The sequence below is a fragment of the Ostrea edulis genome, chromosome 8, assembly GCF_947568905.1.
Source record: "Ostrea edulis chromosome 8, xbOstEdul1.1, whole genome shotgun sequence".
NCBI lineage: Eukaryota > Metazoa > Mollusca > Bivalvia > Ostreida > Ostreidae > Ostrea > Ostrea edulis.
Window position 1 is genome coordinate 48,554,977 of NC_079171.1, and position 15,213 is coordinate 48,570,189.

Genomic DNA, 15,213 nt, shown 5'->3' on the forward strand with positions numbered 1-15,213 from the left:
TAGTTTTAGGTCACCTGAGGTGACCTATTGCAATTGGTTGTTGTCCGTCATGCATTAACAATTGAACATTTTTAAAGGGACATGGACACGATTTGTTCTGAACATTTTCTAATTTAATTTTTTCATTTTTATGGTTTACAATGCTTAACTAAGGTATTTCTAATGGTCAGCAAATATTTGAATATCAGTTGTTGAGTAACGAGAGAGATACAGAGCTCACAATTCTTTGTTATGTAAACAAGGCTCTTGTCATGTTTTTGTTTACATAGGTTAAATATTTTAGTAAAAGTTTCATTTAAAGCAGATTTTTCAAATTACAAATTAATTCTGAACACAATTAAACAAGTTTCTAGTGTTTGTCACATCTCATTTTGTTTTAAACATGATATTTTATTTTAAGCAATCTATATGTAAAGAAAAACATGGCATCAGCCTTGTTTACATAAAGAAGAATTTTGAGTGCTGTATCTTGCTTGTAAGTCAACAACAGACATTAAAATTTTTGCTGACTATTAGAAATACCTTAGTAAAGCATTGAAAATATTGAACATGAAAAAATAAAACTTGAAAATTTTCAGTTCAAATTGTGTCCATGCCCCTTTAACTTCTTCTTGATAACTACTATTCCAATTCCCTTCAAATTTGGTTTGAAGCATCTTTGGGACAAGGGGGACCTAAGTTGTAAATTTCAGGATTCTTGCACCCCTGGGACCATGGGGTGGGGCAAAAACTACCCAAAATTGACCAATTTTCAAAAATCTTCCATACTTGTGTAAGAAAAACTAAATGCATAGTGATGTAGAGCAAGAAGGCCTCTAGCAAAATTGTAAAACTCATAATTCCCAGGGAAGGGGTTCTGACCCCAGGGCGGGGCAAATCGCTTAACTAACATCTTTAGTGCTATTGATCCTAAATTGAAACTAAATGGATATTTAGAAAGTGCAGGTAGTCCTTTACCAAAATTGTAAATTTGATGATTTCAGGGATAGGGGTTTTAGTATCAGGGTGGGGCCAAAATGATCAGTTATTAAATGTGTGAACAATAGAAATTTTTAACTTCTTGATAACTACCATTCCAATTCTTTTTGGTATGAAGCATCTTTGGAACAAGAGAAACATAAATTGTAAATTCCAGGACTCCTGCACCTCTTGGGCTTTAGGGGTGGGACAAAGACTGCCAAAAATTTACCAATTATTATGATTTGAAGGATTTCTTTAAGTTTGCTGATACTGTATAAAATCTAAATGCATACTTAGGAAAGTGAAAAAGGATGTACAAAAAATGACGAATTTCACAACCCAGGTTTTTGACTCTAGGATGGGTCCAAATTAGTCATATCTTTTAATGTTAATACATATATTATATGCACTTTTGAGGGCATTGTATTTGAAGTTTTTAAGAACACATCTTGTTTTATACTGTTGCTGAACATTAGAATTTAGCTTAGATATTCAGAACAAATTTTTTTTCTCTAGATTTTATAGCCCATGGGAGTAGTGATACTTTTTCACTAGTACTCAGGTGACCAATAATGCCTGTGGGCCTCTTGTTGTTTAAGTGTTGCTATTTTATTGAAAAGGGAAATACATCTTTTCTAGATGCAAAAAGGAAACGAAATAGAGAAGATTCCTGTACACCTCAATTCACAAAGGTAAATTAGTAACTGCAAGACTGTATAAAAAATTAAAGGTATTTTCGTTGAGGAAATCAGCCTCAAATTCCTGAAATTCTGCAGTTGCATTATACCCTTCTATACTTATCTCTCTCTCTCTCTCTCTCTCTCTCTCTCTCTCTCTCTCTCTCTCTCTCTCTCTCTCTATATATATATATATATATATACATATTGCATTTGTAATGTTTGCAAATTTTTCGTATCTGCAAAAAATGGACAACCTCAGAAAATACAAGTTATACAGTATTTCAGAGTGTTACAAAGGCCACTGACTACTAAAAAACCCACCATTATCGACACATTCATCTTGCTATTTTAGATAGCACACAAACACTTGATATTAATACTTTATTCCCTTTATCGTGTTTACAAATACATGGTATGTTGGTAGGGAATGATAGTTAAAACTTGTACTCTTTTGTTGAATTTATCAATGTTTATTCTCAGAAGACATCAGGTAATCATTCGAGAAATGAATGTAATTTTTGTTTGATGCGATATAAAGTAAGTTGGGGCAGTTTACGCATTATAAACCACAAAGCGGTTTATAAAATTGCGTAATCTGTCCAAACAGAGGGGCGTGGCAGTTGAGTCGCGCAGCCATGCCCCTCTGTACAATAAATTTCATAAAAACGAATGAAAGCACTGTAAATGTCATGAATATTCATAACATCATTGCAAAAATTGCACGCGATGTGACATCATAAGTGGTTGATAAAAAACTCGACGTGGAGATTGGTGACACTGAATTTTTAGAGTTTCAAAATGACTTGGATGACATTACGTTACCTCAAATATGCATAGTATTATGGATAATGAAAAAAGCACAGATGGGGGATTGGGCATGATAAGTACATGTATGTCACAGACTTTAGCTACATTTAACACATGCTTTTTGCAGTTGAGAATCATTACCATTGTAGTACAGAAGCTATTGATGTGTGAGTGGCGGATTGACACAAATTTACAAGGCATCACTGCATGGCATATATAGATAAGATTGAAAACATTCAAACCCTGCACAGAACATATTGAATTCAGAAATAATGCGAGTAAAACTCCAGATTTGGCACCCAAAATGGCTAATTATTTTGGCTAATATGTCCCCTCCCCCCTTTTTTCCCCAAAAATCCTTCATCCCCCACTGTTTGTCTTAATTGAACACATCAATTATGCTTAATTTATTTATATGTTGCATTTCTAATGTTTTCATCATTGATTAATGTTTTCTAGCTGTGTTCATAGTTTGGAAGTTATAGTATGGTTCCGTGGAAGTTATTGTACAGCTAAGCTCCGCCCCCTGGAAGTTTTGCCAAACTGGCTTTCTGTCTGATTTAAAGTATGGCTAAGATCAAAGGAAGAAGTACCGCACCATATGACACAAGTTTTCTTCTAGGTTTTACTATTCCTGTCTGTTTCATTACAATTTTAGTTCATATTTAAATGCAGAAATCAAGAAAGGAACTACCGGATGAGGAGGATGAATCAGATTCATCAGATGATGTTGTTGATCCAGAAACCATTAAAGAAATAAGCAGTGAGCTTGATTTTGATTCTAAACCTAAAAGTAAGCTATTTTTTTTAAGCGATTTTATTTGTACCATTTTGATTAGCTTACCTGAGCTATCAATAATAGTTCAAGTAAACTTTTCTAATTACCTGTTGTCCATAGTTCATATGTCTTAATAATTTGTACAAAGAGAGATTTGTCTGTAAGCTTTGCACATTCTCAAATTCTCCAAAACCAGTACTAGTTCAATTATGATTGGTACACTGCATCCTTGACCCATTGCTTGTCGTAAGAGCTAGGTGACTAAATGGGGCGGTCTTTTGGATGAGACCACAGAACCCAAGGTATTTAAGTATTTAAATGAAAAACAGATAACAATCAACAGTGGCCTAAATTATTGGACAGTTGCAGGTATAGGTATTGAAGCAGAACAATTTAAACGTGAAATATGTTTTAAGTAATATATTTATAAATATATTAAAAATCAGTGTGTTAGATATTTAACTGTATTTTAACGAAGAGTCCATGAATCAATGTGGCAACTCTGATTCTTATATGTAAATTATATAGAAAATACCATTTTAAGATCCACATTGTACATTTTGTTATTGGTATGCAAGCAATATTGTGTTGCTTGAAGCTATATTGTGAATTTCTACAAATGAAAATAATAATTGGATTGTTGTAAGAAACCGTCTTCTCCATAAGCAGGTCAGCGGCACACTTGGACAGAAGAAGAGGACAGAAATGTAACAGAGTTTTTTGCAGAGGAAATAAAAGATGTAACTCAAAAAGGAAATAAGGGATCACTAAACAGTAAGAGATTTTAGTTTAGTTTTTCACATATGAAAAAAGTTTTAATCATCTAAAGGAAATCTTAGCCATTTATTTTTTAATCAGTTTTGTTTTAAATTGTTAGACATAACATATGCCCAGATTGACCCTTACGGCACCACCACCCCACCCACCTGCCCACCCAATAAAAAAAACTTAAACAATTCTAAACATTTCAACTTCTGAATCAATGTTTTTCTTTAAATTTGTCAATATTGGTGTGTATCAAAAATCGAGAATTTTGAAAATAATTTTAGTTTTACAACCAGGATTTAAATAAAACTAATGCAGTTTCAAGGGGCATGGACAAGATTTGAGCTGGCAATTTTCAAATTTTGTTTTTCCATTTTTATTGTTTACAATGCTTAACTCAAATATTTCTAATAGTCAAACAAAATTTGAATATCAGTTGTTGAGTTACAAGTGAGATACAGCACTCAAAATTCTTTAATTGTTATGTAAACAATTGTTTGTGCCATGGTTTTGTTTACATATAAATTGCTTAATAGAAAATATCGTGTTTGAAACAAAGAGATATACCAAACACAAGAAACTATATAAATGTGTTCAAAATTGATTTTTTAATTGAAAAATGTACTATAAATGATACTTTTACTAATATATTTAATTTAATATGTAAACAAAAACATGGCACGAGCCTTGTTTACATAACAAAAAATTGTGAGCTCTGTATCTTCCATGTACCTCGACAACTAACATTCAAATCTTTACTGACCATTAGAAATACTTTAGTTAATTACCGTATATACTCGCCTATAAGTCGGATTTTTGGGAGTCAATTTTTGGTCCAAAACTCTATGTCCGACTTATAGGCGCGTCCTAAGAAGATTGGTATTTTTCTGGGCGGCGTAATGTAGTGGTTTTTTTTAAACAACTCCGACGATTATCATGGACTACCACACAAATGATTATTGTTCACAAATATCTAGACATATTGTATTGTTTATGTATTTTAAAGTACAAGTATTTACATATTTTTATCTAGTTAAAAATTATTTACATACCGGTAACTAATACTTCAATTCAACTAATCCATCGTTTATCGGTAAAATTGAATTACGAACCCGATTTAATATTGAAATATTCATATGTATAGCGGCTGAAATATATTTCATAAAATATTGAATATTGTTAACAGATAATTTAGATCATCATTCTTGACTCTTAAAAACTTTATTGTTGATACAATGAATTATACCGGAATCTCACAATAACAGTTTTCGCGAGGCGAATGCCACTAACTAAACACGGTGTCAGGTACTGGTAATTAGGAGACCATAATTGCTTAGGTACACAAGGGATCATTGCCCATAATAGATCAAGGGTTGCGTTTAAACCCCAAACAGATATGGCTTGGATATGGGGCACCTCATAATTATTAATATCTCAAAATATTTTTTTGAAACATACGTAAAATCACTAGAGCATTGACTTGAAATTGTCAACCGATTCTGACAAAAATTTGTACCGACTTATAAGCGGGTCAATGGCAAATTCCTACAAAATAACCTTTAAAAATACAACCGACTTATAGGCGGACCGACTTATAGGCGAGTATATACGGTAAGCATTCTAAAAATGAAAAATGAAAAAATAAAGTCAAAGTCTGAAAAATTTCAGCCCAAATCAGGTCCATGCCTCTTTAAAGATATATATGAATATGGAAGACTAGTTGTGACCTTAATGAAAAGTCAATTAAAAGACAGGCAGATATTTTAGTAATAATTAAACATAAAAAATTTCATTTCATATGCTTATAATTGAAATTTAAAGTTAAGATAACAGGTTGTTTATTATGACATTTCATATTTAGCTGGGAGTATTTCAGAGCAAGAACTAAATGCTTTTATTTTACAGTCAAAAATAAAATGAAGAGGTTTATTCAGCAATACCCAGAATTTCTGAAGGACTATGAAGTTTCTAAACGAAAATTCATGATAAGAGTGAAAATCTTAAACTGCAGAAGAAGGAAAAGGGAGGTGTTTTTCCACAATCTGGAGAATATTGCTCAGTAAAAAAAAAATACATGATGGAGTATATAACCATGAGGAAAAATGACAAAGTCAACACATATGAAGATGACTGGACATGCAGCAGTCTTTTCAGCTACACAAATGGGGTGTTGTTTGAGTGGTAGTACCTTTGTTCTAAGAAGCATATTGATACAAAGCAGCACACTTTTTATCTAACACACACTAGAAAACAACTACTCATTAAAATCATCACAAATATTCTTTATCGAAAAGATATTCATGGTGACAAAAATACCTTCTATTCTATATACCCAGCAAATCTTTCAACAACAGTCATCTTAGCTTCACATCTACATTTCTTCATCTATTGTCTTTGAGATTTGAAATCTGGGTGTAGGTGGAGTGGTAGTACCTTTGTTCTACACTGGTCCACACACCACACTCACATTTCAGACTCTTATCTAAGACACATCACATTTCTCACTAACAGCTTTTCAACAACACAACTCTTCAACTAATACTATATTATATAAATCATCACAATTTATGTACCCCGACCCTGCAAATAAAGTTAAAGGGGATATACTGGAATCACCTTGTCCGTCAGACATTCTGTCTATAGATATGATTGCCCAGATGATATCAGTAACACCAATGAACAGATTTGATTAAAACTTTATGTATATCTTATATGAATATTGAAGTTGCGCACCTGCTATTTTGAATGCGATTTTTTAATGTGAGGTCGATGGATGGCTGCAGTTTCATTTTGGTATATGTAGTTATCATCTTGAAAATGGTGAGCAGTTATAGGCCATACAAATTGTCAACTATTTGAATCATTAAACTCGTGCATGCCCCACAACTAGGATTCAAGCTTTATGGTGTCCAAATTGTTTTTTCAATCTCCAGGTTTTCTCCAGATTAGAATACCATACCAACTTCTACTTTACATTCATCACTAAAGACTAATTTTTTTTCAAATTGCAGTTACCGTTTTGTGTCTATGCAATTTACTAGGTATTTTTAAATATTCTCAATGCAAATTCCAAAGTCCTTTTTTACAACACACTTGTGATATCCTTCCTCATATATTTTTCTCAGGACATTTATTTGGACACAGGTCTAGTTCTTAACTTGCTAAAAATTGAAGAGATTTCCTGAGGTTGGCATTTTCCAACACCTCCAAGCCTTCATGAATCAGTACGCTAAGTAAGCAGAGATGGTCTTCCGCTTTGATCATGGTTGTATTCAGTTCCTCAATCTTTTAATTGATTTAGAACACCATAAATAGTGGGAAGGGAATGTCCCATATGCAATATCTGATCACTTTAATTTTGCTGTATTTAATTCAGCTATAACTGGCATTTTTCTCTGCCAATGTCAACTCTTAATTTCCATTTTGGAACTCAAAACAATCGATTATGAATAGCATAGCAGATGACTTGAAGTTTCTGGAAACCCAGATAAGTGAACTTAAAAATTTGCATCATAACTCTCACTTTGTGAATTAAGAGGGATAACTTATTTACAGAGAAAAACCATAACGAACTTGCAACTTTTAATGCATAAATGTAATGACAGCAGAAATTATCTTCACGACTATACTTAATTGCTTTCAAGAATCTTCACATCAAAAGGATATGTGTTTATTCTTCAATGAGCACAAATTCACTATTTCCCACCATCCAGTGTGCCCTGTAGGAGTATTTGTCCTGTTAGGACAGTTCTAGTTTCTATCTAAAACACAAGAAAAACATACAAGAAAAATACTTGTGTGTGATTTTATCCAAATCCCAACTTCTACATTTAGTAAGCATCACCCCCTCCCCCCAACCCCCCACCCCCATCTCCAAAAATCTTACAGAAAATACTACAATAACCATTTCCATTGCAACAGACTTTTTCAACACAGATAGCAACAATCTTTTCAGCTACAAATCTACATGACTTCCATCAGGTTTCTTAGAGGTTTGAAATTGGGGTGTAGGTAGAGTGTTTTTTCTACACTTGTCCACAAACCACACTCACATTTCAAACTCTTATAGATTTAAAACACATCACCACATGTCCTCACACAAACAGCACAATAAAAAGCAGTCTTTTCAGCAACACAACTTCCAAAACCATTATATATTCACCCAAAGCAAGACAACTTACATTTCCAACTCATATCGCAAACACATCACGTCTCCTCGCACAAATAGCACTATAATGACACCCTTATCAGCAACACATTTCTATCACCAGCAAAAAACCATGTGTGTCATTTTATTCAACACGCATCACAAAAAAATTTCACACAGAAGATCGATACTACAATAACCATTTCCTTAGCAACACTTTTTACACAGTAACAATCTTTTCAGCTACACATCTACATGACTTCCATAGAGTTTCTTAGAGGTTTGAAATCAGGGTGTAAGTGGAGTGGTAGTACCTTTGTTCTACACTGGTCCACACACCACACTCAGGCCATTTTTAAAAGAATGTTTGTTTCCCCTCCCCCGGGTCTGACTTTTGAAACAGACCAGGCAGGCAGGTGTGCTATGAAAAAGCAGCTCAGAGCACCGATAGTCATTTTCAATATTGTACATCAGAAGAAGAGTATGCCATGTATTGGTTGAGCTTGTTTTTATGTTGGTCACTGGATTGACATGTCTGCTGGCATTTATAATTCATATTCTTGGACATGTTAGTGTGAATGCACTTCGTGGATGCAATATTTTGGTTTACGTTATGAATACCTACTTCGACACATTACATCTTTTCAAAGAAAAGATTGAAAACAAAAACATTTATTCTTGACTTAATTAGTAGAAACAGATGTACATAATAACATATCAGAAATGTACTTATTAAAAAATAACTTATTTGTTCATGAAAACCTGGCTCGAAGTCAAGCTGTTTGTTAGCTTGGCCGACACAGTGACAGAGACCTCGTCTAACTTATCTATGTTGTGATCATCATTTGTGGTGAAATCATTCAGCACGTCGTTCCAGGAACAACTTTTAGAGTAACTGTAAAGTCAATTTACCACTATCGGACCACTTTTGATGTTTGTATTTTATTCTTACAGTAGACGACAAAGCAATCTTCATGTCACCCATCTTTGAGAGATAAATTCCGGCGACTTCCAAAAATAGCGAAAGTAAAATTTGGAATGGACACGATTTTTGTTCCAGAAATAAAAATAAAATGAGCGATTTTTTGGTAAAAAAAAAAATTGGATCCCGCCGGAGGAGGGGAAACAAACATTTTTATTTTTAGCCTCACATTTCAAACTCTTATAGATCTAAGACACATCACCACATCTCCTCACACCAACAGCACAATAAAAAGCAGTCTTTTCAACAACTCAACCATCCAAGTCATTTTATATTTACCCAAAGCAATACAACTTACATTTCCAACTCGTATTTAAAACACGTCACATCTCCTCACAAAAACAGCACAATAAAAACAGCCTTATCAGCAACACAACCACCAAGCAATTGACTTTTTTAAGATATTTAAAACGAATCGCCACATATCCTCACACAAACAGCACTATAACAACATTATCAGCAACACATTTCTATCAGTATCATCAACACATTTCTATCAGCAACACATTTCTATCACCAGCACATCTCTATCATCAGCACATCTCTATCACCAGCACATCTCTATCATCAGCACATCTCTATCACCAGCACATCTATCACCAGCACATCTCTATCATCAGCACATCTCTATCATCAGCACATCTCTATCATCAGCACATCTCAAACAAACAGCCCAACTTTTGATCTAACACACACACACACACACAAACCATGTGCGTGATTTTATTCAACACTCCTCACAAAAAAACTTTACATGGAAAATACTACAATAACCATATCCTTAACAACACAAACATAGCAACAATATTTTTAGCTACACATTTACATGTCTTCCATCAGGTTTCTTAAAGGTTTGAAATCTGCATGGGTGTAGGTGGAGTGGTAGTACCTTTGTTCTACACTGGTCCACACACCACACTCACAACCTCATAAAAGTATATATCCTTAGATTTATATACATTTACTTAAAGCAGTACAAGTTTTTTATCTAATACTGTAAAACACACAAGAAAAACCATATACAAGAAAATACTTTGAAGGAAAGGATCGCAAAAACTTCTGATACAAAAGGTACTACCCTTACTATCCCATATCTCCTCCCACAAGTAAAACTACATACATATCATGAGATGACCATATACTACAACCACAAGCAGCAAGACGATGACCACAGACTACAACCACAAGCAGCCAGAAGATGACCACAGACTACAACCACAAGCAGCCAGATGAAGACTGCAGACTACAACCACAAGCAGCCAGATGATGACCACAGACTACAACCACAAGCAGCCAGATGATGACCACAGACTACAACCACAAGCAGCCAGATGATGACCACAGACTACAACCACAAGCAGTCAGGAGATGACCACAGACTACAACCACAAGCAGCCAGATGATGACCACAGACTACAACCACAAGCAGCCAGGAGATGACCACAGACTACAACCACAAGCAGCCAGACGATGACCACAGACTACAACCACAAACAGCCAGACGATGACCACAGACTACAACCACAAGCAGCCAGGAGATGACCACAGACTACAACCACAAGCAGCCAGACGATGACCACAGACTACAACCACAAGCAGCCAGACGATGACCCAGACTACAACCACAAGCAGCCAGACGATGACCACAGACTACAACCACAAGCAGCCAGGAGATGACCACAGACTACAACCACAAGCAGCCAGATGATGACCACAGACTACAACCGCAAGCAGCCAGATGATGACCACAGACTACAACTACAAGCAGCCAGATGATGACCACAGACTACAACCACAAGCAGCCAGACGATGACCCAGACTACAACCACAAGCAGCCAGATGATGACCACAGACTACAACCACAAGCAGCCAGGAGATGACCACAGACTACAACCACAAGCAGCCAGACGATGACCACAGACTACAACCACAAGCAGCCAGATGATGACCACAGACTACAACCACAAGCAGCCAGGAGATGACCACAGACTACAACCACAAGCAGCCAGGAGATGACCACAGACTACAACCACAAGCAGCCAGACGATGACCACAGACTACAACCACAAGCAGCCAGATGATGACCACAGACTACAACCACAAGCAGCCAGGAGATGACCACAGACTACAACCACAAGCAGCCAGATGATGACCACTGACTACAACCGCAAGCAGCCAGATGATGACCACAGACTACAACTACAAGCAGCCAGATGATGACCACAGACTACAACCACAAGCAGCCAGACGATGACCCAGACTACAACCACAAGCAGCCAGATGATGACCACAGACTACAACCACAAGCAGCCAGGAGATGACCACAGACTACAACCACAAGCAGCCAGACGATGACCACAGACTACAACCACAAGCAGCCAGATGATGACCACAGACTACAACCACAAGCAGCCAGACGATGACCACAGACTACAACCACAAGCAGCCAGATGATGACCACAGACTACAACCGCAAGCAACCAGATGATGACCACAGACTACAACTACAAGCAGCCAGATGATGACCACAGACTACAACCACAAGCAGCCAGGAGATGACCACAGACTACAACCACAAGCAGCCAGACGATGACCACAGACTACAACCACAAGCAGCCAGATGATGACCAAATACTACAACCACAAAGCAGTCAGGAGATGACCACAGACTACAACCACAAGCAGCCAGGAGATGACCACAGACTACAACCACAAGCAGCCAGATGATGACCACAGACTACAACCACAAGCAGCCAGACGATGACCACAGACTACAACCACAAGCAGTCAGGAGATGACCACAGACTACAACCACAAGCAGCCAGACGATGACCACAGACTACAACCACAAGCAGCCAGATGATGACCACAGACTACAACCACAAGCAGCCAGGAGATGACCACAGACTACAACCACAAGCAGCCAGATGATGACCACTGACTACAACCGCAAGCAGCCAGATGATGACCACAGACTACAACTACAAGCAGCCAGATGATGACCACAGACTACAACCACAAGCAGCCAGACGATGACCCAGACTACAACCACAAGCAGCCAGACGATGACCACAGACTACAACCACAAGCAGCCAGGAGATGACCACAGACTACAACCACAAGCAGCCAGACGATGACCACAGACTACAACCACAAGCAGCCAGATGATGACCACAGACTACAACCACAAGCAGCGAGGAGATGACCACAGACTACAACCACAAGCAGCCAGATGATGACCACAGACTACAACCGCAAGCAACCAGATGATGACCACAGACTACAACTACAAGCAGCCAGATGATGACCACAGACTACAACCACAAGCAGCCAGGAGATGACCACAGACTACAACCACAAGCAGCCAGACGATGACCACAGACTACAACCACAAGCAGCCAGATGATGACCAAATACTACAACCACAAAGCAGTCAGGAGATGACCACAGACTACAACCACAAGCAGCCAGGAGATGACCACAGACTACAACCACAAGCAGCCAGATGATGACCACAGACTACAACCACAAGCAGCCAGACGATGACCACAGACTACAACCACAAGCAGTCAGGAGATGACCACAGACTACAACCACAAGCAGCCAGACGATGACCACAGACTACAACCACAAGCAGCCAGGAGATGACCACAGACTACAACCACAAGCAGCCAGATGATGACCACTGACTACAACCGCAAGCAGCCAGATGATGACCACAGACTACAACTACAAGCAGCCAGATGATGACCACAGACTACAACCACAAGCAGCCAGACGATGACCCAGACTACAACCACAAGCAGCCAGATGATGACCACAGACTACAACCACAAGCAGCCAGGAGATGACCACAGACTACAACCACAAGCAGCCAGACGATGACCACAGACTACAACCACAAGCAGCCAGATGATGACCACAGACTACAACCACAAGCAGCGAGGAGATGACCACAGACTACAACCACAAGCAGCCAGATGATGACCACAGACTACAACCGCAAGCAACCAGATGATGACCACAGACTACAACTACAAGCAGCCAGATGATGACCACAGACTACAACCACAAGCAGCCAGGAGATGACCACAGACTACAACCACAAGCAGCCAGACGATGACCACAGACTACAACCACAAGCAGCCAGATGATGACCAAATACTACAACCACAAAGCAGTCAGGAGATGACCACAGACTACAACCACAAGCAGCCAGGAGATGACCACAGACTACAACCACAAGCAGCCAGATGATGACCACAGACTACAACCACAAGCAGCCAGACGATGACCACAGACTACAACCACAAGCAGTCAGGAGATGACCACAGACTACAACCACAAGCAGCCAGACGATGACCACAGACTACAACCACAAGCAGCCAGGAGATGACCACAGACTACAACCACAAGCAGCCAGACGATGACCACAGACTACAACCACAAGCAGCCAGACGATGACCACAGACTACAACCACAAGCAGCCAGACGATGACCACAGACTACAACCACAAGCAGCCAGACGATGACCACAGACTACAACCACAAGCAGCCAGACGATGACCCAGACTACAACCACAAGCAGCCAGACGATGACCACAGACTACAACCACAAGCAGCCAGGAGATGACCACAGACTACAACCACAAGCAGCCAGACGATGACCACAGACTACAACCACAAGCAGCCAGATGATGACCACAGACTACAACCACAAGCAGCCAGGAGATGACCACAGACTACAACCACAAGCAGCCAGATGATGACCACTGACTACAACCGCAAGCAGCCAGATGATGACCACAGACTACAACTACAAGCAGCCAGATGATGACCACAGACTACAACCACAAGCAGCCAGACGATGACCCAGACTACAACCACAAGCAGCCAGATGATGACCACACACTACAACCACAAGCAGCCAGGAGATGACCACAGACTACAACCACAAGCAGCCAGACGATGACCACAGACTACAACCACAAGCAGCCAGATGATGACCACAGACTACAACCACAAGCAGCCAGAAGATGACCACAGACTACAACCGCAAGCAGCCAGATGATGACCACAGACTACAACCGCAAGCAGCCAGATGATGACCACAGACTACAACTACAAGCAGCCAGATGATGACCACAGACTACAACCACAAGCAGCCAGGAGATGACCACAGACTACAACCACAAGCAGCCAGACGATGACCACAGACTACAACCACAAGCAGCGAGACGATGACCACAGACTACAACCACAAGCAGCCAGACGATGACCACAGACTACAACCACAAGCAGCCAGACGATGACCACAGACTACAACCACAAGCAGCCAGATGATGACCAAATACTACAACCACAAAGCAGTCAGGAGATGACCACAGACTACAACCACAAGCAGCCAGGAGATGACCACAGACTACAACCACAAGCAGCCAGACGATGACCACAGACTACAACCACAAGCAGCCAGACGATGACCACAGACTACGACCACAAGCAGCCAGGAGGTGACCACAGACTACAACCACAAGCAGCCAGACGATGACCACAGACTACAACCACAAGCAGCCAGACGATGACCCAGACTACAACCACAAGCAGCCAGACGATGACCACAGACTACAACCACAAGCAGCCAGATGATGACCACAGACTACAACCACAAGCAGCCAGACGATGACCACAGACTACAACCACAAGCAGCCAGACGATGACCACAGACTACAACCACAAGCAGTCAGGAGATGACCACAGACTACAACCACAAGCAGCCAGACGATGACCACAGACTACAACCACAAGCAGCCAGGAGATGACCACAGACTACAACCACAAGCAGCCAGACGATGACCACAGACTACAACCACAAGCAGCCAGACGATGACCACAGACTACAACCACAAGCAGCCAGACGATGACCACAGACTACAACCACAAGCAGCCAGACGATGACCACAGACTACAACCACAAGCAGCCAGACGATGACCCAGACTACAACCACAAGCAGCCAGACGATGACCACAGACTACAACCACAAGCAGCCAGGAGATGACCACAGACTACAACCACAAGCAGCCAGACGATGAC

General features: G+C 39.5%; 1 protein-coding gene across 1 annotated transcript in view; it reads left to right on the forward strand.

Moving 5' to 3' along the window:
- LOC125662490 (uncharacterized) overlaps positions 1-15,213 on the forward strand; it is a 101,548-nt gene that overhangs the window by 76,664 nt on the left and 9,671 nt on the right. Inside the window, exons 25-28 of the mRNA XM_048894726.2 lie at positions 1,600-1,652; positions 3,123-3,240; positions 3,895-3,999; positions 5,896-15,213. The exon at positions 5,896-15,213 is cut by the window's right edge and continues 8,733 nt beyond it. Coding sequence (XP_048750683.2) covers positions 1,600-1,652; positions 3,123-3,240; positions 3,895-3,999; positions 5,896-6,053 — 434 coding nt within the window. The 3' untranslated portion in view covers positions 6,054-15,213. The remainder of the gene's footprint in view (positions 1-1,599; positions 1,653-3,122; positions 3,241-3,894; positions 4,000-5,895) is intronic.